The 20,812-nt window shown below is 41.2% G+C and overlaps 1 protein-coding gene and 1 long non-coding RNA gene across 11 annotated transcripts in view; one reads left to right on the top strand and one right to left on the bottom strand.

Annotated features, from left to right (window-relative positions):
* Nucleotides 1–20,812, top strand: part of LOC117203385 (uncharacterized) — a 117,264-nt gene that overhangs the window by 85,993 nt on the left and 10,459 nt on the right. The gene's annotated exons all lie outside the window — the stretch shown is intronic.
* RASEF (RAS and EF-hand domain containing) overlaps nucleotides 6,579–20,812 on the bottom strand; it is a 74,199-nt gene continuing 59,965 nt past the window's right edge. For all 3 annotated transcript variants that reach the window (XM_004275121.3, XM_033437836.2, XM_049710788.1), the window contains 3 exons: nucleotides 20,228–20,347; nucleotides 17,729–17,805; nucleotides 6,579–10,119 (listed from right to left, as the gene is read on the bottom strand). In XM_004275121.3, the coding sequence (XP_004275169.1) occupies nucleotides 10,014–10,119; nucleotides 17,729–17,805; nucleotides 20,228–20,347 (303 nt within the window). In that variant the 3' untranslated portion in view covers nucleotides 6,579–10,013. The remainder of the gene's footprint in view (nucleotides 10,120–17,728; nucleotides 17,806–20,227; nucleotides 20,348–20,812) is intronic.

Raw genomic sequence — 20,812 nt, 5'->3', positions numbered from 1 at the left:
TTATTCTCCCTTTCTCAGATGAAGAAACTGGGGCTCAGAAATGTTAAGTAACTTGTCAACTGTCAGAGTTAGGATTCTAACTCTGATGATTTTTTCCACATTCCATCCTTGTGACTTTGACCTTAGAATTTGCATCCTTTCCAAGGGTCACACATTTGGCCTGAAAATTGTAAAAACCACATGCTCAAGGATTTTGTAATGTTTTGCTTGTGTTGTAGTTTTGCTGCCCTTTGTTCATGTTTATCATCTTTCTCTGAAATCATTCTTTGGCCACTTCAGCCAGAAGTTTCCTTCCAAAGGGAAAGGGGTGAGCCGAATCTTTTACTTATACTTAACCTACATCGAGTGGAACAAGCACAGCCCTGAGCTATGCTGTTCTGCCATGGCCTTCTGAAGGGTCTGGGGTTCCAGCCTTCCTTCCAGGGAGACAAGTTCCTGCTCCAACCCAGTTAACAGAAGAAGCTAGGACAGGGTCCACTTATGCCTTCTCAGGAGGTCAAGGGAATGTGACTGCCACCATTAAGAGATCCATTCTAATGCAGCCAGGCTGCCGGTGGTGGTGGATCACCCATCCGGTGGTGGTGCTGGGGGTGGGGGTGGGATGCAGGCTGACTGAACAGGAAGCAGGAAGGAGCTCTAGGAATGTCTCAGAATGACCTCCTAAAACAGTCTGTAGGAGGAACTTCATTCAGTCTGTGAGTGAGGGAGCGTGGAGACAACAAGTAGTTTGGAGGGGCTTACATTTCTTAGTAGATGCTTACAGATCTCAGCTTGCCTCTCAGCCACCTCCCTCCCCAGCTTTCTCCATTTCAATCCAAGGGTTTTAGAGAATTTCACATATTTACATGAATGATAAACAGATATTTCTCTGAAATAGCCAATTATTGGACATCTTCAGAAAGAGGTGAAGGGGCCACAGACTCTCTTCAGTTCTGAGCCTTTTATCTGATTGTTAAAGACTTAGGTGTGGCATTAAATTCTAGATTCCTGGCCACTTTCTGGTCTGGTTAATGGGACAGGACAGTTTCTAAAGCCTTAAAGTTTTCTTTTGACAGTCAAGGTGAGTAGTTCTGGTGCTTTCTGAAATGCAGTGGGACGTAATGAAGAAATGGGGAAGGATGACAGGAATGAAGGGCTGGAGCTGGCAAGCTTATATGTTGCAGTCTTTGGTTGGGGAAAGGACAGGAGTCATCCTCTAAGGGGAAGGCACCAGGCAGATCCTGGGAGGGGATACAGCCGACTGAGTTTAGCACCATATAAGGTACATGAAATACATATAAATATACATATATAAAAATAAGTATATATAAAAGGATACATGAATATTCAGGGAGGCAAGGCTGGTGGAAAGGAGGAAAGTGGTGACGGATCCCAGGTATAGGTAGTGTAGAAATGAGACACCGTGCAGGGCTGAGTACAGGCTGCTGGCAGGAACTCGACCAGCTCAGGTATTTTCCATAACATTTTATGGAAAAAACCCGAATGAACTTTTTGGCCAACCCATTATGTTTAGAAAACCTCTTGTGTTTGTGGTTCTTTCCCAGAAGCTTCAATGCTAAACCCACTGCTCCTTTATGGGCAAACAGATTGCAGCTGAGATTTACTCAGCTCCTTCCTCCAAAAGTATTGGACCTTGAGTTGGCTTCCTGGCTCTAAGCTCCTTTGAGTGCAAAGCAGATTGGCTTTTCTCCTTACATGCCCTGGTTAGGAACATCCCAGCTTCTGCCCCAGGTACTCAGACCCCCATCTACATGGTCTTCCTCTCTGCTTCTGTCCCTGCCTACCCTTGGGGGTGGGGGACAAGCCCCTCTCCATGTCCTGCTGTGATCTTCATTCCAGGTGTCATTCATTCCATGCAGCTGTTAGGCAATGGAAGTGGGATATAGGCAAGAGAGCTACAGCAGCCTCCCAGGTGAGTTCTCCAGAAAGATCTAAGCAATAACCAACAGGGAGCAGAGAGGGGAGATTCTATCAATTGCTTTTGACATTTGATTGTGTTATCTTGCTTTCTCTGTTGTCTCCTTCTGTAACAGCTATTTTTGGATATTGGACTTCCTTCCTCTCCTGGTTTCTCTTTCTTTGCACTTTTCTTTCTGTAAGACTCCTCAAATCTGTCTTTCAAACTCTATATTGTTTACTTTTTTGTAAACTTATGCTGTCATGTTTTGAATTTCTAAGATCTTATTTTTGATTTATGAATGTTCCTTATTGATAGTATCTTGTTCTTGTTTCATGGCTGCAGTAGTTTTGTCTATCTCTCTAAATATATTGATAGATTTTTTTTCTCTGCATAAGCTCTGTTTCCCTAAGTTGATATTTTTTCTGTTTTATTTGGTCTCTGTTTTCCATGTTAGAACCTTTCCACAAAAATCCAGTGATCCTTCAGGTGTTCAGGGGAGCTAACATCCTGATTGAAAGTTCTGAGTGATGGGAACGACTTGCCAACTTTGAACTTTACTGTAGGGTGATGGAGGCAGGGTGGCATTTCTTAGAAAAGGTCTTTCCTCTTATCTGGTCAGTACTCCAGGGAAAAGTCTTTCAATCTCTGGAAGATAAAAGCATCAGTGTTCTGAAAGCTGAGTGGGTAGTATTAGCTTTTAGCACTGAGCGCTCAGATTACATATTGTCATTTAACTCCCCTGCTTTTTGAACAGTACCAACACACTCAACCGTGCCTTATATAGCCCCCAATCTAGCATCCCTCTGTTTTACTCCAGAAAATACATCTCCAGACTTTGGTCAGAGTAGTAGTGGCATAGCATGAGAGAACAATATTTAAGGATAAAACTGCTTCTCAAACTACTTTCACCCCACCTTCCCTTATACTCCCAGTTCCAGAGGTACGTGCTTCTGCCTTTGGGAAATTGGCAATGTAAACCTATTGCTCTCAGCTTTCCCCCACTAGCTTAGAATTCAGCTTTCTTAGGTTGTTAACTCGGTTCCAAGTTTTCCATCTACTCTCCAGCTTCATTATTTTGTTCCTATTGTCTTCTGCCTTTGTGGCTCTGTATCTTTAAAAGAAAAACCCATTTGATTCTAGTTTCAGTGGGGTTTTAGAGAGGAGAAAAATGCTATGCCATCTCACCCCAGACAACATTCACTATTTCTGCTTCTTAACCCAATTATCCTCAATCTTTAACCTTTCTTACTTCCTCAGCCCATATTCATGGCTATAAGAGGGATGATTAAATCAGACTAGTTTCAGAGCTGCAGTTATAAAGGCAGGAGGTGGATTACTACACATTCCTGCAAGGACCACATTTTATCCTTAAACTTCAGCACACTTGATGGTCAAGAACAATTGGCCACATGCATTCTTTTTCTTCTGTGAGATTTGGCTTGCTAACATATAAAACAGCATCTATAATGTTAACATCATGCTCCCCCTGCTTGGAACCTGGAGGGGAGTGTATCACCAGTAAGTGGTAGTCAGGGATGTAGGACAGAGCAGGGGGACCAATCCCTGCTTCCCACAGCGAGCTTCCAGGCTGAAGCAGAACTGAACTGGATCAGGGAGAGGACTAATACCACTAAGTCAAGCTTGGAGTTTTGATTACTATGTGGGAATTCTCTTCTGAATATACTATGTTTGCAGCTTCTCACCCAGGGCAGGGGTTCTTACTTAGGGCCATGGACCCATTGGGTCTATGGGTAAAAATCTATATTTCTACCTTGAATGGGAAAAAATTACATGTGTATTTTTTACTAAACTCTGATTGGAATTTAGCATTTCATTTAATATAAAATGCTAGCAACAAATCCCAATAGGATTATTGGTATCTGTGACTGGGAACAGTCTTTCAGTATCATTGGTTTCCTTAATAATCCTATGTATTTCATTTTATTCATTTAAAAACATTATTCCAAGGGGCTCCTCAGCTTCAGAGGAGTCTGTGACATTAAAAAAACCCTTGAGACCCTGATCTAGAGGAATCTTAAATCATGAGGCTGCTGAAGTGTGCACTGAGAGTGGGGAAAGGTTACCCCCACTCAGTAAAGTCTAAAGGGCTGCAGGAGACAAATCATCCAGCATGCCAGGCACACAAGTAACCTGCTCATCTTGGTGAGACATGCAGTCTCACCAAGTCTGCCATGGGCATTGGGGGTAGAAATCATGGGGGAGAGGCTCTAGCTCAGACCCCAGGGTTGGGTAGAGCTGCTGGGAGGAAGCGGTCTCTGAAATGAGATGTGCAGGACAGACAGGAGTTGGGCAAGCAGATGATGAGAGCAGACAGAGTGGTGTTCCAGGCAGAGAGTGGAGCTGAGTAAAGGGCTGGAGGGGAGAGAGCAAGGCTTGACAGAGGGACAGTTTCCTGTGCCCGACTGGGGACTTTGGGGTGGAGAAAGAGGGGGAGGAGGCAGAATGTGGATCTTCTTTATTTGTTTACAAGTTTGTTGTCAGCCTCCACCAGAACGCAGTTGGCTTCAGATCTTACTCACTCTGCATCCCCTGGGTCTAGAATTGCACCCATGACACAGTCAGGCTCAATAAACATAACTGAATTAGCAAAGGAACAGTTAGGAGTCAGATCACAGAGGGCCTGAGGGGTCATGTTAAGAAATTTTTGGATATTATCTAAGAGTAAATATATCTGTTTCTGAAATGACTGATCAAGAAGAGAAGATATTTGTGGCGAATTAAAGAGCATTAGTTTTACTCCTAAAAGTACACTGGAACTCATAGAACTTCCTCTGAAGAGATCTTTATCCAGCTCTTGAGTTCTACCCTGCTGCACAGCAGTGGGAAGATGTGCCAGAAAACTGGGATTGAGAAATTTTCAGAAAGCCCAAATCCTAAGGACAGTCAGGGACTCTATAAAAATGTATGTCAAATACCATGAAACATGGTTCCTGAACTGCCAGCCTGAGAGGTCACGAGTTAAAGGGCCTTACAACTAAATTCCCATTCTACAGAAATTTAAGAAATATAAATTCACAAATAAACCTGATACGCAGAAAAAAATTTAAAACTGGGTAATTATTCTTAGAATTTTGCACTTGAAAATTTATCTTAACCTGTAATTCAAGTTGAAGCATTTGTGCCTATTTTCCATTTTCAGCTATGAAAACATCTTAATGTCTAGATCTGGAAAGAAAAGATGTTATTTTTTTATTTTAAGGCTTTCAAAACAATATGCTTTGTTGAATATTCATTCCCATCCTGTGGACTTTTGGATATATACACAGGAAATCCTTGTCAACAGGCTATTGGTCATAGTATAAAGGTTAGTTTCCATTTAAATAACCCCAATACCCACCACCATTTTTACTGTCATTTAGATTTGAAAGCCCAGTCAGAGCTCTGTGTACATTCTTCATCCTTTCAACTACTTCATCCAGTCACCCCTTAATAAACGGAGAGCTAACACTTATAAGGACTCCATTCACAACTTTCCATTCTAACTTTCAGGCCCTCATTTTTCTCTCAATGATTTCCTTCTCTTTTAATCTATTCTTTACAGAATATTCTATCCTATATGATACCCCAACTTTGTGCCTAATGGAATACCAAGAATATACGTGGGAGGTAAATGAACTTATGTCCAAGTGAATCCTCTACAATGCCCCATTCCCCCAAGTAATCTGGTAAATTTCGGGAGTTCTGTCATATTGATGGTAGTACCCAGGGCCCTGAGCAAGACCAGTGTGATCAGTGGTGCTTCAAAAGTTTTTCTTTTTTCACTGAGGGTGATGAAAGTGCCAGGTACTATTCTAAGCCCTTTCCACACATACACTCATTTAGTCCTCACAACCACTCCATGAGAAAGGTACTGTTGTCACCCCTATTTTACCAATGAAGAAGCTGGGGTACACAAAGATTAAGCCCCTTATTCACAGTTACCGACTAGTAGGTACATGAGGCCAGGTTCAAACCCAGGCAGGCTGGCTGCAGAGCTCAGACCTGTGGCCACCAAAATATGTTGCCTCTTATTTATACTGTCCTTGTGTATTGTGTATGTATGTCTCTGTGTATGTGTGTCTGCAGAAACTCTGCAAAGCCTGCCTTTAAACAGTTAATTCTTTGATTTCCCATTCAAGCACAGTGTATAGCAGAGGGGAGGCAGCAGCAGACAAGAGGGATAAAGCTCAGAGGCTATGTCTAGTTAAACAAGTATGAGGGCAATAAGGATGCTGACCAGTTAGGAAGGGGGCTCTACAGGTGAAAGCAGGCAGCCTCATCCTGGTTTGGGGTTGAGAAGGGAAACTTCCTGAAGGAAGTGATGTTTAAACTATAGCAGAAGGATGAGCGGAGTTAGCTAGGCAGGGTGGGGGGCCACGCAGGGGTGTCAGAGGAGGGGCCTAACCCCTAAGGTCATGAGAACTGCCAGAGCACGTCCTGAAATTTTTCTACGAAAGCCTTGCTGTTGCTGGCTGTCACACCCCAAGCTGGTCGACCTGTAGCCCCGCTGGCCGAGATGACATGATGTGCCACAGTACCACACACCATGTGTTCATCCTTTTCTCTCTCAGCCAGCTGCCCAGGCCAGTGTTTTAGAGGCAGGGTTTCACGTAGGCACATCGTAGGACTAAAATTACTTCAGCGATGCCTGCAGCAAAGCTGAAGGAAACACCAGAAGGCCAAAGCAAGCGTGCTTTATTGAATTTATGATGTAGAAAATATTTGTAGTTCCTTAGACATTTGCATTGCTATAAAAATTACACTTTACGGGATAATTATTAATGGTTTGAAGAGAAATAAACAGTATAAACGAAATATAGCCGATACCATGAAAATGTCAACCATGTAAATCAAAATCATAAAATAATTATTCAGTACTCAGAGGCCTTCTTAATATATACATATGAAATTTCTCATACACATATACAATAAAAGCCCACAAAAAATGTGACTCTGAAGCCGATCACTGTACAAATATGAATATAAATATCTTTAAACTCAATTTTATCTTCAGCAAGTGGGTTGTATGGTTTGGCTTCATGCAAATCACATTTAGTATTACATAATCAAATGTCACATATGTCATATAAAGCAGCAAGTGGAAAAAATAAATTATGAAAATGCATGAGGCTAAAAGTTAACAGTGAAAAATGTCTCCATAGCCAATGTTCTTTTCCATGACAAAACTAAAATATTATCCATTGTGTCAGGATACATAAAAAAGGGTGTAGTTTAACTGTGATTTTTAAAAGCTCTCCAAGGAAAAATTGAGACAAGGTGAGTTACTTGCATAGAACTATGCAAGTGTAGCAAATTAAGTTCAAGTTAAAAACATTAGTTATTTTTGTTCTTACCAAAAATATACTCTAAATTTGAGAACACCTTCACGAAGTCAAATGTTAGTAATAATCTTGGTTTCCTAGCAAGGCAACTGAAAGAGCTATAAGTAGCTCTTCTTTAAACAAGATTGCTAACCGGAGCTGTAAGTCTCTAATGGAGCTATAAGTCTCTAATTTGGATTTTGTTGCAAAAATATCTATTCAGGTTCAATTAGTTAAAGATTGCTTTGTTTATCACAGGCACCTATGTAATCTAATCAATTTGGGTGCACTGGCTGTACAACCCAGAAGCAAAGACCAAGATAATACTTCTGTATCAAAGGTATACTATTATATACAGATTGTAAGACAAATATAGACACTTTGTGGGAAAATAAATAAAGACAACACAATAACATGTATACCAACAGAGTTTTGTGCAATTGCACCAAACACCTAAACTTGAGTACCATATATCAACACATAGGTGTCAGGCCTATTCTAACCTAGGCTCCATAGATGCCACCTAGGCAAACAGCAGTGGCAAAACTTTCATCACACCATGGCACAAAAATAACCATCCCTCCCTGGTTCAGTTTGACAATTCCCCACCAGCAAGGCATTCTTTTTGGTAAAAAATGTAAACTTTTTTTTCTCCTGGGACCAAAAAACAGAAAACAGGAATCCATGGTAGAGTTGTTGAGGACAGAGCCAACTTTCCAGTAAAAAAAACAAAAAACAAAAAACAAAAAACAAACCCAACTAGATCTCACCAGTAGAGAGAAGGCACACTTTGAAAAGCTAAACGGACGTTGTGGCTAATTATAATCTCTGTGTGCTAACATGATCATAAAAATCATAAATAGAATTGTTTTAATTCTACAAGAGGGATTTTTTTAGCTTATGTATTACAATAAATAAGAGCTATTATTTAAGTTTTTTCAGCAGGCTATTTGGGGCCTGGACCTATGAACAAAGGTAAGTTCAAGACTCTAGTTGGGAATAACTTAGCTGGTTCAGGCCACTGAAAACCAAAACCAAAACCAAAACCAAAAACCAAAGAGCATGCCTTGCTGACCCACTCTGGGGTCAGGTACTGACTCCTTTGGCTTTTGGAGACATTTCAGTGGGGAAGTCTGCGGGGCAGTACGGCTTCTAGGAGGGCAAAACCTATCAGGCTGTTGGTGAGTATGAGTCCCTAATCACCTGAAACAAAGGACTCTGAGTTACCTGTACCCTAACCACAATTCCTCTTCAAAAGAGGTGATTTTCCAAAACTACACATAACGTTTCTTTCACTGTTCATTATTTAAGGAGGAGAATGCTGGCAACCACGGAGTTAGGGGATTTGCGTTTTTCTGGAGATTATACTCTGGGTAAACCATGGGGAGGTTTGAGCATGCATATTTTCATTCAGCAAAATGTTAAATCAATACTAGCGTATTTTTTGAATGAGATATAATTCACATACCATAAAATTCACCATTTAAAGTATACAGTTTAGTGGGGTTTAGTATATTCACCAAGTTGTGCAGCATTACCACAATATAATTCCAGAACATTCTCATTATCCCGCAAAGCAACCATAGACCCATTAGTAGTCACTCTCAATTCCTCCCTTTTACCAGCCCCTGGCAGTCTCTTGCTGGTGTTTTTTTTTTAAGTGAAGTGTGACAACTTTCCTGGGCATTGTATTTTCAGTTGCATGTCGCTTTATATTTTTTCATTAGAATTTTTAACAGTGAATTCAAACCATTGACTTTATAAGTATTCTGAGATTAAAAAATACCCTCTTTTATATACAAACTATTTTTGTCCCCCAAAACAACTATTTTGTTTTCTTTCTTTATATATAAAAAATAGATTTTTCTGTCTCCACTGGAGCTTAAAACATTACCATTTTTTCTCAAATCCTGTTCTTGTACAAGAAGTGAGAAAAATTAATACCCCAATATTTTAAAAGTACAGACAGGGCTTCTGTGGTGGCGTAGTGGTTGAGAGTCCGCCTGCCGATGCAGGGGACGCGGGTTTGTGCCCCGGTCCGGGAAGATCCCACATGCTGCGGAGCGGCTGGGCCTGTGAGCCATGGCTGCTGAGCCTGCGCGTCCGGAGCCTGTGCTCCTCAAGGGGAGAGGCCACAACAGTGAGAGGCCCGCGTATGGCAAAAAAATAAATAAAAAAATAAAAAAGAATTAAAAGTACAGACAAGCAGAGTCCTTATTAACTGTGGGCCATCATGCTCTCCTTCTCACTCCTTAAAAGAGCTACAGAGCTGAGAGGGCCTAGGCCTGAAAGGCTAAGCTGCTTGTTTACAGATGAGGAAATGGATCTAATGTGGGTTGGCAACACGTCTGAGACCACAAGGCTAGTTTACAGCAAAGCTAGGATGGTAACCCCCTTTTATTAGTTTTCTAGTATTGAATATTGGAAGTAAATGTCATAGGTTATTTACCACATGAACCTAATTACGTCAGTGAATTTCTTCTATAGCTTTGATCTGAGCATGTGCTTTTTTTTTTTTTTTAACCCCTTTAAAAACATTTACACATTATCTATTAAGACTTTGTAAGGATAAGACAGGTATATTTAACCAGGGGGCCCAAATCACTCATTGAAACATAGCAAAAAAGAGCCGAGGTTCTGGAGGGACCTGAGAGCACAGTTCAGATTTCCCACACTGTAACTCTCCATACGACAGGGCCTGTAGGACGTACCACTCCATGTAGGAAGCAGGTAAGTCACGTACATTCAGTACTCTGGGAATGAAGGCTTCGTGGGCCAAGGATCTTTTGGATTTAACCATTGCAACAATTCTTCATCTGGGTTGACTTTTTGGAACTGGTCCCACTCAGATTGGTAATGGATTTGCTGTCATCCTCATCAGTTCTTTTTTTCACTTCCCTGGAGGGAGAGAGAGAGACACAGTGAGAAAGGAGATTACTGAGGTATAAAACTGAGCCATAAACAACTCTGTAGAAATAAAAGAGCACTGCTGAGCACTTGCTGTGTGCCATCCAGACAGTGTTCTAAGTGCTATTTAATCCTCACAACAACTATATGATTTTGTTGTGCCCCATGTTATGTGAGGAAACAAAGGCAAAAAAAAGTTAAGAAATTTCCCTTAGGTTACACAGCTGGAGAAGTGGCCACGCAGGTGGGCTCCAGTGCTCACATTCTCAGTACCAGGCCACACACTCATGCGTGCGCACACACACACACATGCCCAGGTGCCTATACACATGTGCACACACTCACATGCACACACACAGACTACTCTTGCTCTCTCCTGTGGTTTTGCATGGCTTATAGTCTGCACACGCACAGGTCACTCCTTAGGACTCTGGAACCTGGCTCCCACCCCCAGCTAATGCTTAACATTAACAAAAGCAATGATGACTTTATAACCATTCTGTAATTATACAAGATCGTGGAGATAACAACAGATGGTTAAAATCCAGAAAAAATGTCTTCCTTTTGCCTCTTCCTAAATTTCTTTTAGAAATAACTGCTAGAGGCAACACTGGACCAAAGATCTCCATGATCTTATGAAAGCCCCCTAGGGAAGTCTCCTATCCCTGGGGATGCTTGTGAAATACACACATCCTGAAGTCCCACCTTAGACAAGCTGAATGGCAAACTCTGTGGGTAAGGAGAGTGTGACAGCTTGTCCCCAAGACAACCCCCAAGAGTTCTGCCTCCGCTGTCAGTGTCTGGTGCCCCCCATTAAGTGGTGAAGCTTGTGTCACTCCCCCATGGTCAGCACCGGCTCTGTGACTGCTCAGACCAATAGAATGGCGAGGAAATGGTGTGCTAAAACTTCCAAGCCAGGCATTAATAAGGCCTGACCATTTTGAGCTGCCATTTACGAAGCCCAGTGTTCCTCACTGGAGAGAGGGCAGCAGAGAGGTCCAGGGGGCTGAGATGCCACAGGGAGGAGCCCCCTGGCCGCAGACATCAGACCGAGCCACAGCAGTGTCCACGACCGCAAATGCATGAGACGCCCGAGGGAGAGCAGTCATGGACCCTCCAGTGAGATCCAGTCACTTCTGGTAATTTCAAAAAATAAAAAGTGGTCTTGTTCTAGGCGACTACATTTTGGGTGGCTTGTTACAAAGCAGTAGATCCTGGGAATTGGCATATTCCCAGCACAGCAACGCTGTTCAATAGAAATAGAATGTAATTCACGTATGTAATTTAAAATTCTTTAGCAGCCGCAGTAAAAAATGTAAAGAGAAATAGGTGAAATTAATTTTATTAACATATTATTTAACTCAGTACTACAAAAATATCATTTTAGCATGTTACCAATAAAAATATTAATGAGCTATTTTACAGTTTTTTTTAACATCTTTATTGGAGTATAATTGCTTTACAATGGTGTGTTAGTTTCTGCTTTACAACAAAATGAATCAGTTATATATATACATATGTTCCCATATCTCTTCCCTCTTGCGTCTCCCTCCCTCCCACCCTCCCTATCCCACCCCTCCAGGCGGTCACAAAGCACCGAGCTGATCCCCCTGTGCTATGCGGCTGCTTCCCACTAGCTATCTACCTTATGTTTGGTAGTGTATATATGTCCATGCCTCTCTCTCGCTTTGTCACAGCTTACCCTTCCCCCTCCCCACATCCTCAAGTCCATTCTCTAGTAGGTCTGTGTCTTTATTCCTGTCTTACCCCTAGGTTCTTCATGACATTTTTTTTCTTAAATTCCATATATATGTGTTAGCATACAGTATTTGTCTCTGTCTTTGTGACTTACTTCACTCTGTATGACAGACTCTAGGTCTTTCCACCTCATTACAAATAGCTCAATTTTGTTTCTTTTTATGGCTAAGTAATATTCCATTGTATATATGTGCCACATCTTCTTTATCCATTCATCCGATGATGGACACTTAGGTTGTTTCCATCTCCGGGCTATTGTAAATAGAGCTGCAGTGAACATTTCGGTACATGACTCTTTTTGAATTATGGTTTTCTCAGGGTATAGGCCCAGTAGTGGGATTGCTGGGTCATATGGTAGTTCTATTTGTAGTTTTTTAAGGAACCTCCATACTGTTCTCCACAGTGGCTGTACCAATTCACATTCCCACCAACAGTGCAAGAGGGTTCCCTTTTCTCCACACCCTCTCCAGCATTTATTGTTTCTAGATTTTTTGATGATGGCCATTCTGACTGGTGTGAGATGATATCTCATTGTAGTTTTGATTTGCGTTTCTCTAATGATTAGTGATGTTGAGCATTCTTTCATGTGTTTGTTGGCAGTCTGTATATCTTCTTTGGAGAAATGTCTATTTAGGTCTTCTGCCCATTTTTGGATTGGATTGTTTGTTTTTTTTGTTATTAAGCTGCATGAGCTGCTTATAAATTTTGGATATTAATCCTTTGTCAGTTGCTTCATTTGCAAATATTTTCTCCCATTCTGAGGGTTGTCTTTTGGTCTTGTTTATGGTTTCCTTTGCTGTGCAAAAGCTTTGAAGTTTCATTAGGTCAAATAAAAAAAATTTGTTTATCTTTGTTTTTATTTCCATTTCTCTAGGAGGTGGGTCAAAAAGGATCTTGCTGTGATTTATGTCATAGAGTGTCCTGCCTATGTTTTCCTCTAAGAGTTTGATAGTGTCTGGCCTTACATTTAGGTCTTTAATCCATTTTGAGCTTATTTTTGTGTATGGTGTTAGGGAGTGATCTAATCTCATACTTTTAGATGTACCTGTCCAGTTTTCCCAGCACCACTTATTGAAGAGGCTGTCCTTTCTCCACTGTACATTCCTGCCTCCTTTATCAAAGATAAGGTGACCATATGTGCATGGGTTTATCTCTGGGCTTTCTATCCTGTTCCATTGATCTATATTTCTGTTTTTGTGCCAGTACCATACTGTCTTGATTACTGTAGCTTTGTAGTATAGTCTGAATACAATTTTTATACTGTCTTCAAAACCCAGTATTTATTTAATACATCCAGCACATCTCAGCTTGGATTAGCCACACTTCAGGTGGCTAGTGGCTACTAAACTGGTCAGCACAGCCCCAAAAGGAGCTGATATGTGCTAACCTTTGAAAACCACTGCACTGTGAGTAGGAAACAAAAGGGAAACTGGTTCTTGCTGGAGACTAGTTAATAAATGCTATGTTACATGTTTTCACATAGTCCTTATTTAATACACACAACACACACACATGCTGACAGGTAACAGGTGAGCATCAATGTCTTCCCTTCACAGATAAGAAATAAAGACTCAGGAAAAGAAGGAGGATACACAGTTCAACCCCATAACACCCTGTAAGACTTGGTTCAGACTTCTGACCTCCAGAACTATTATTTTTATTGCTTAAAGCACTAGGCTAGTAGGAATCTGTTACAGTGACAATAGAAAACTAATACAACTTCCAAATGCAAAATCTTGACCATTTGGTCATTCAACAAATGTCCGATTTATGCCAAACTCTGGGATCCTCAACCAGTGAGCTTTTTTTTTTAATTGTAAATTTTTTTTTTCTTTTTAAATTTGGCTGTGCCGGGTCTTAGTTGTGGCACACGGGATCTTCCTTGTGGCATAGGGGATCTTTAGTTGCAGCATGCGGGATGTTTTTAGTTGCAGCATGCAGGATCTTTAGTTGTGGCATGCGGGATCTAGTTCCCTGACCAGGGATTGAACCTGGGCCCCCGGAATTGGGAGTATGGAGTATTAACTACTGGACTACCAGGGAAGTCCCTCTCAACTAGTGAGCTTTGAGAGAAAGCCAGATGTCTTCTAAATAAATCATTACCAGGTCCCCGAGAGCCGCTAACACACAAGCACAGTGGAGCCGACCTCTTGGTGGGATAGGAATTCACTGTCATTTAATGCGGAAGAGAGATTCCAGGTGCAGGGAATAGCATGTATAGAGGCAAAGAGGCATAAAAGAACTTGGCTATGACCGGAAGCAAAGTTTGCTGTGTCTATAGATTATCCTTCATTTGGGAAGCAAGATAAGAGATGCAAATAGAAAGGTAGGTGAACTGGGCTCTGGGGGACCATTAGCCACTTGCTAAGGAGGCTGGACTCTATGCTGTAGGTAGGGCACCAATGTGGGGTGCAAGCAAGAAGGTCTTAATTGGATTTTTATTTACAGAGATTACCCTGATTACAGGGTGGAGGATGAACTGATGCTGGAGAAGCTCTGAGGCAGAAACTTAAGTCCCTCCTGCACTAAACGGGGTAGGAAAATTTGAAGCCTGAAGCAGAACAGCGTGGGGGGGGAGGGATTGAAGGAAGATTGCAGAGAGGTCACTGAATCAGTAGGGCCCCAGAACCCACTAGAGGCAGATGATGAAGAAAGAGGAAGGAGTCAAGACTGACTCTAGGTTACTCTTTTTCAATTATAATGTTAGTAGTTTCCTGAGAACCGGAGTATAGAATAAGGAACAATTTTAAAGAAAAATGAACACATTAGGGTTTAGATATGTTGGATCAGTCATGCCTATGGAATTTTCATTTGTTGGTGGGTGGGAATATAGTTGTGGAATTTTAAAAAAAGATGGGAGTTAAAAATACAGAAATTAGAAGTCACCTTCTAGACACAGTTCTAGAAACCATGGTGGTGGAAGACATTAGGCAGAGAGAGAAAGAGTAAGAGGAAGAGAGTGCAGAATAGAATCCTGAGATTACCAACATTTAAAAGGCAAGCCAGAGATTCAGAGTAGTGAAAAGTCCCAATTTTGCCATTTAGTACTGTGTCACTTGGAGCAAGCTGATGAAGCATTCTGATTTTCAATTTTCTTATCTGTACAATGGGTTTAGCAAACATAGCATCTTCACAAGACAACTCACATCTCTCCCTTCTGGAAAGTCTAAAAGGCCTCTGTAAATTACATATCATATGGCTGCCTGGTCATGTATTTTGTTTTCTTTTTTTTCTCTAATGTTAAATTGCACAGCCTATCTTACATAACCTGATATCTCTACAGGGCTTTCATACTGAGCAGAAATGATAATAATGCAGACATTACTGAACATTGAAAGCAAATATTAAGGAAGAAAAAATAGGTACCCATATTGTTCACCTGGCCTTCAGTTTCTTTAATCTACCAAAGACGCAAGCATCTCCCACTTTAAGGAAATCAGGAGGATATAATTCCAAACATCTAAAACAGGTTTAAGGCTGGGAAAATTAAATTACCTCACCCCAAACTGCCATATACTTAACAACTGCATTTTAAATGACTCAATCTTATGGACAGATTTATCCCCAATGGGCTCAGCAATGGCGCTGAACTGATACATCAGCCCGAGCTTTTCGTGTTTTTCTCAAATTTTAGGCCATTGACCAGTTTAATGCCTGTTGTACTTGAATCTATTGAAAAATGTTTAAAGCCTGTGGCTCTAGTGATGGCAGATTTACTTACCAGTGGAGAATGGTTGGAATGAATGTCTATCAGCCCTACAGGGAAACTGCATTTCTAGGAGAAACTTTTCCTGGGATAGACAGGGTTTTCCAAGAAAAAGCAGAGGAGTTCAGGTTGTTAACCAAACATTTATGGCCTTCCTTCAAAAACAAATACTGTTTCAGACAGTGCAAACCCATAAACTGTTCTAGTTCAAGTTTTATGACGTAACATGGTTTGAAGGGGAGTTACTATTATACATAACATTCTGAAAGCTGTAAAACTTTTTAAAGTGGTAATTTCACTTGTGGAAATGATACCATTTTCATTTAAGACTTGGGTATTTTGACAAGCAATCTGATGACACAGTATAAAATAGCAAATTAAAGTCTTTACATGTTTGGTTTATTTATAATTTTCCTGTTTAACACATTGTTAACATAACTAACCTAGAGGCCTCAAACCAGCCCATAATGCAATAGCAACAATTTAAAAAGCTCCTTGATAAGTGATTCACAAGAAGTGACCTTGTTATCAGAATGCTCCTGCACACAGGTTTTTTTTTTTTTTTTTTGCGGTACGCGGGCCTCTCACTGCTGTGGCCTCTCCCATTGCAGAGCACAGGCTCCAGACGCGCAGGCTCAGTGGCCGTGGCTCACGGGCCCAGCCACTCCGCGGCATGTGGGATCTTCCCGGACCGGGGCACAAACCCGTGTCCCCTGCATCGGCAGGCGTACTCTCAACCACTGCGCCACCAGGGAAGCCCCACACAGGTGTTTTAAGTAAAGAAGCTACACTGTAAACAGGGAGGCTGCTGGGCTGACCCAACATGCCAGCAGGAGCACCAGGGGAAAAGGCCGTCGTCGGCTCTCCTATCTTTATGATATAATAAAGAGGATCGATTCTGCACTCTGGGTGTGACCGGGGCAATTTGGAGTCATTTAACTGTAATATGACCCCACAAGACAATTCCACGTTAAATAGTGATTATGTTATTCAGTAGAGTCCAGGCTATTATTATATATGGAATCATAGACTGTCAGAACTAGAAGGGGCCTTAGGGATCATTTTCTTTAGCCCCTTCCCTCATTGTACAGATTAGAGATGCCTAAAGGAAGACAGGGACTTAGTCAAGACTCCACAGCTGTTTGGGGTAGATTTAAGGTTGGACTTTGAGCTTCCTGACACTACAGTCCTCCAACCTGCTGGGCAGAAGCCGGCAGCCATGCGGAGGGCCTGGCCTGCAGCATCCTTTCCTGCTCAGCCCAGGCAGCAATTCAGCATTCCCTGCCTGAAGCTAAGGTAGCACGGAGCCCCTTACTGTACTAAAGTTAAGATTCTTATAAAATCAGAATCTCACAAATGATCTCACAAATCTCTACATGCCTAAAATTATGTTTTTGCTTTGTCAGCAATTAAGGATCATTGGCTGGATTTTGTTAATGCGCATTTTTATATTTTTTCTTTCTTTTTTGGGGGTGTATTGAATCCCTTTAGATCAGCAAAGAATCATTTTTTCATCTGTGGCAGAAAACTAGGCAGAAGAAGTAAATCCAGCAGAAAACATTGTTATTTCCTAAGAATACTGCAAGGATTAAAATACAGTTAAAACCAAGTTCCTCAATGATGCAATTTTCATTCTAATCCACATCCCAAAATGTTATATATTATTAACACCATTGCCTTAGCTTAATAATTACCTGGGTTAAATAATGTAAACAAAGTGCTTCCAACTGGCATGATACACAGTTTGTTTTGTTGAGTTCTTTTTCCTTTACCTTGGAAAATGTCATAATATAATAGATAGTTATATTCATAATAGTCTCCTGTGTTTAAAATCTGGTTCCTAGAAGTGATTCACACACGTCAGCTATTAGCTTTGTGGGCACATTTTGCAGAAATGTCAGTGACACCTCAGATGCACCTGCTTTGTTTGGCAGTAGAGGTATTTTGCCAATGTTCACAGTGAACAAGCAGCATACCAGTTTTTTATAAAAACTATGTTTCTCCAACCACTACTGAAAGACAAGACAGTGTTTTCCCATGTAGATTCACATTATGGTCAAGAAATTTGACACATACAACAGCTAAGTGAAAATTCAATCCTACATCCAGTTTTCCAAATATAAGGCAAAACTTTACCGAGTAAGGTGGAGAACAGCTTCCACTATATTCGAACCATCTTTGGCGCTTGTTTCACAAAATAATGCCCCATAGGTCTGTAAAAAACATATATATACCATTAAATGAAGGCTTTGATTAGGTTTCTTGGAATGTTCGCTTTTAAAACCAATAAAATAAAATAAAAATATTGCCCTGTTGAGTGTGCTAAAACTAATAGTTAAGAAATTGGATTGAGTTTCAAGACTTTAAAAAAAAAACAGGTTTGAGCCTACTTATTCCAGGAACAGTTCCTAGTCAGAGGATTTTTATTTTGCATCCAAAAAAAAAAAAAATCCCACAATACAAAATTTCATGGTTTAAGGCTCTTATATCCAAGTGTCACACATACTACCAAATGTTCTCTATCAAATAATTTGAGAGAGAGAAAAATGATAGCTTAAGGTAACCACTTAGGAATTAAATGTCCATCAAAAATATGTCTCCTTTTGGCTGGCAGCTAACACACATCCCACCCCCCCTTCAATCTATCATCTTTTCCTATCAAGATTCAGCAGCCTCTGTGTTGCTAAAACCAGTGGACATTTTCTAGTCTATTACTTAACCTCCCAGTGGTTATACATACAATCACTGATCATATCACTCTCCTTCAGACCTTTCGATGCTTCCCATCCCTCTCAAGCAATGTTGGAATGCTTACCTGGCCGACAAGGCCTAGCTTGTACGTGGCCCCAGCCAACCTCCCAGTTTTACCTGCCACCACTCTCCCTCACTCACAGTGCTCATGTTACCCTGGCCGTCCCTCTATTTCCCCAACACTCCAAATTCCCTCCCACCTCAGGACCTTTTCACCTGCTGTTACCACTACCTAGGTTATCCTATATCCCTAGTAACTCTTTCCCCAGGCTGACTTTTACCTATCTTCTAGATTTTTAGGTAATCCTCCCTTGAAGTTAAGATTAAGTGTTTTCTAACTCTGAAAAGTTGGTATTAGGTCTTCCTACTGTAAAACCTCTTGAGGCATGTATTTTTCCAGCATAGCACTTGCCGCAGATGTAAATGATGAGGTTATTTTTGGGTGTCTTTGTCTAACAGCTGGAGACAGTTTCCTTTAGGAAAGGAGAATTATGTGCGCTGTGGGGCTGGGTGTGGGCAACACAGTCCTGTGCGGGATACGGGCAAGATGTGATGGGTGCTCCGGAGCAGGGAGAGAAGGAAGAACCAAACAATGGGGAAAGACTACCGTGAAACCTTTACCCATGAGCCCCCAAATCCACAGAAAATCTAAAAAATACCCCAAATCAATGTATTTCTAGTAGAAATGGGTAGTGCTGCTGCTGAATTTCATAGCCAGGATGTTATAGGGTGAAATAGAGATGGCCTTTGAGGATGCAGGAGGGTGGAGGACATGAGATGCATAATAAATAAGCAAACCTTGGGAAATCTGAGAAACTGTGGGGGAGGGAATAAAATTGGCATGTGGCCAGGAATTACGAGCTCTCTAGGGGAATATGTGGATTTCGTGGGTTTAACATCTGTCTTCCCCAGACAGTAAACCACGTGAGGATAAGGACGGTTTCCTTTGTTCTCTACCCTTTGCTCAGCTCACAATGAAGTGCTTTTTCACATGGTGGATACAATTAAATATGTGTTGAATGGATCTCTTCTGTATTTCACTGCCTAGTTTTGATGTTTATCATATTCGGCTCACAGTTCTAAAATTTAAAACGAGAAACAATTCCAACTTAGAATAGTGGAATGGAAACTTCTTTTTAAAGTTCACATGTATATGTTATAGAGCAGTCCTTTCATGCTGATGACAGACAACAATGATAGCAATGTCAGATCGGACTGTTATGATAAGAACTTCATATTTGACCTAAGGAGCATCTGGTTCCTTATTTGGGTAAGACAAGTCATAAGAGGGCCACATAGCATTCTGACACAATGATAATAATGAGAGAATAAACACTGCCCACAGTAATAATCTGGACAGAAATGAGGTCCATCCTTGGTACAAATGCATAGCCAAAAATAATTTTATACTATTCCAACTGACTACAAATCGTAGAGGAAAGAATGAGTCTTCCAATTCTCTTCACCCCTTTACCCAGCTGACACACTGCACCATCTGCTGCCCCTTGGCACAGTGACCCTCTGGAACCAAACCCATCTTTTCAAAACAGGACACCCATTCTTCTTCCTCTACCTAGGTTCCAGGACTAGAGAAGGATTCCAGGAACTGGGGAAGAGTGAGGAGGAAGACACGATAATTTTGCATCCTCTTTGTCACTGGTACTCAGTGGGGGAAAATGATCATGTGATTGTTTTACCTCCACAAGGGATTTAACTCTTGGTGTAATTATTTACATTCATGGGATGGATGGGGGCCACTGGGAGTTCTGCCTGTATAGGGACAGAAGACTTATCAAACAGAGTGGAGTTTGTCAAACAGCCTCTTCAGCAAATGTAGACAGAAGTGAAAGGTCCCTCCCCATTTGGACCCACTCTTACTCTTACCATGGCCAGTTTTTCTCCAAAGTACCCTGGGACACATTTTTGTCCTTCCGCTTCAGCAGCATCACGAAGATCAGCCTTGTTTCCTACCAACATGATAGGAATGCTGTTATGGGCTGCATCCTACCATGAAGAAAAGAAAAAAATTGTGCATACATGAAACATTGGACAAGTTATGAGGTTGATGATGACAACAGCTACCCTTTCTGAATGCCCCTTATATGCCACATGATGTACAGGCAATATCTTTAAACCTCAAAATATCTCTAAAAGGAGCCAAACCGTCTCCCATTTCCAGATCAGAACACTGAAATTCAGAGAGGTTAAATAAGACGTTGTAAGGGCCAGGGGTGGTCCAAACTGACTCCATCACCCTTGCCACTATACAAACTAATACCAAACTCAAGAGGCGCGACCCCAGAATTACATTTGGCTGTAGTGCCCACATAATTTTCTATAATTTTCACTCAAACAGTGGTGATTACAAGTCAACTTCATTATCGCAGGTACAAAACACACAAATATTCCCTCAGCTATAATGGGACAAAAATGGAGTCTCAGAGTTCCACACTCGCTGCTATCTGGCTT

Source organism: Orcinus orca, chromosome 6, assembly GCF_937001465.1.
Source record: "Orcinus orca chromosome 6, mOrcOrc1.1, whole genome shotgun sequence".
In the NCBI taxonomy this organism is placed as follows: domain Eukaryota; kingdom Metazoa; phylum Chordata; class Mammalia; order Artiodactyla; family Delphinidae; genus Orcinus; species Orcinus orca.
The sequence above is the reverse complement of the archived record's forward strand: the minus strand, read 5'-3'. Positions and strand labels throughout refer to the sequence as shown.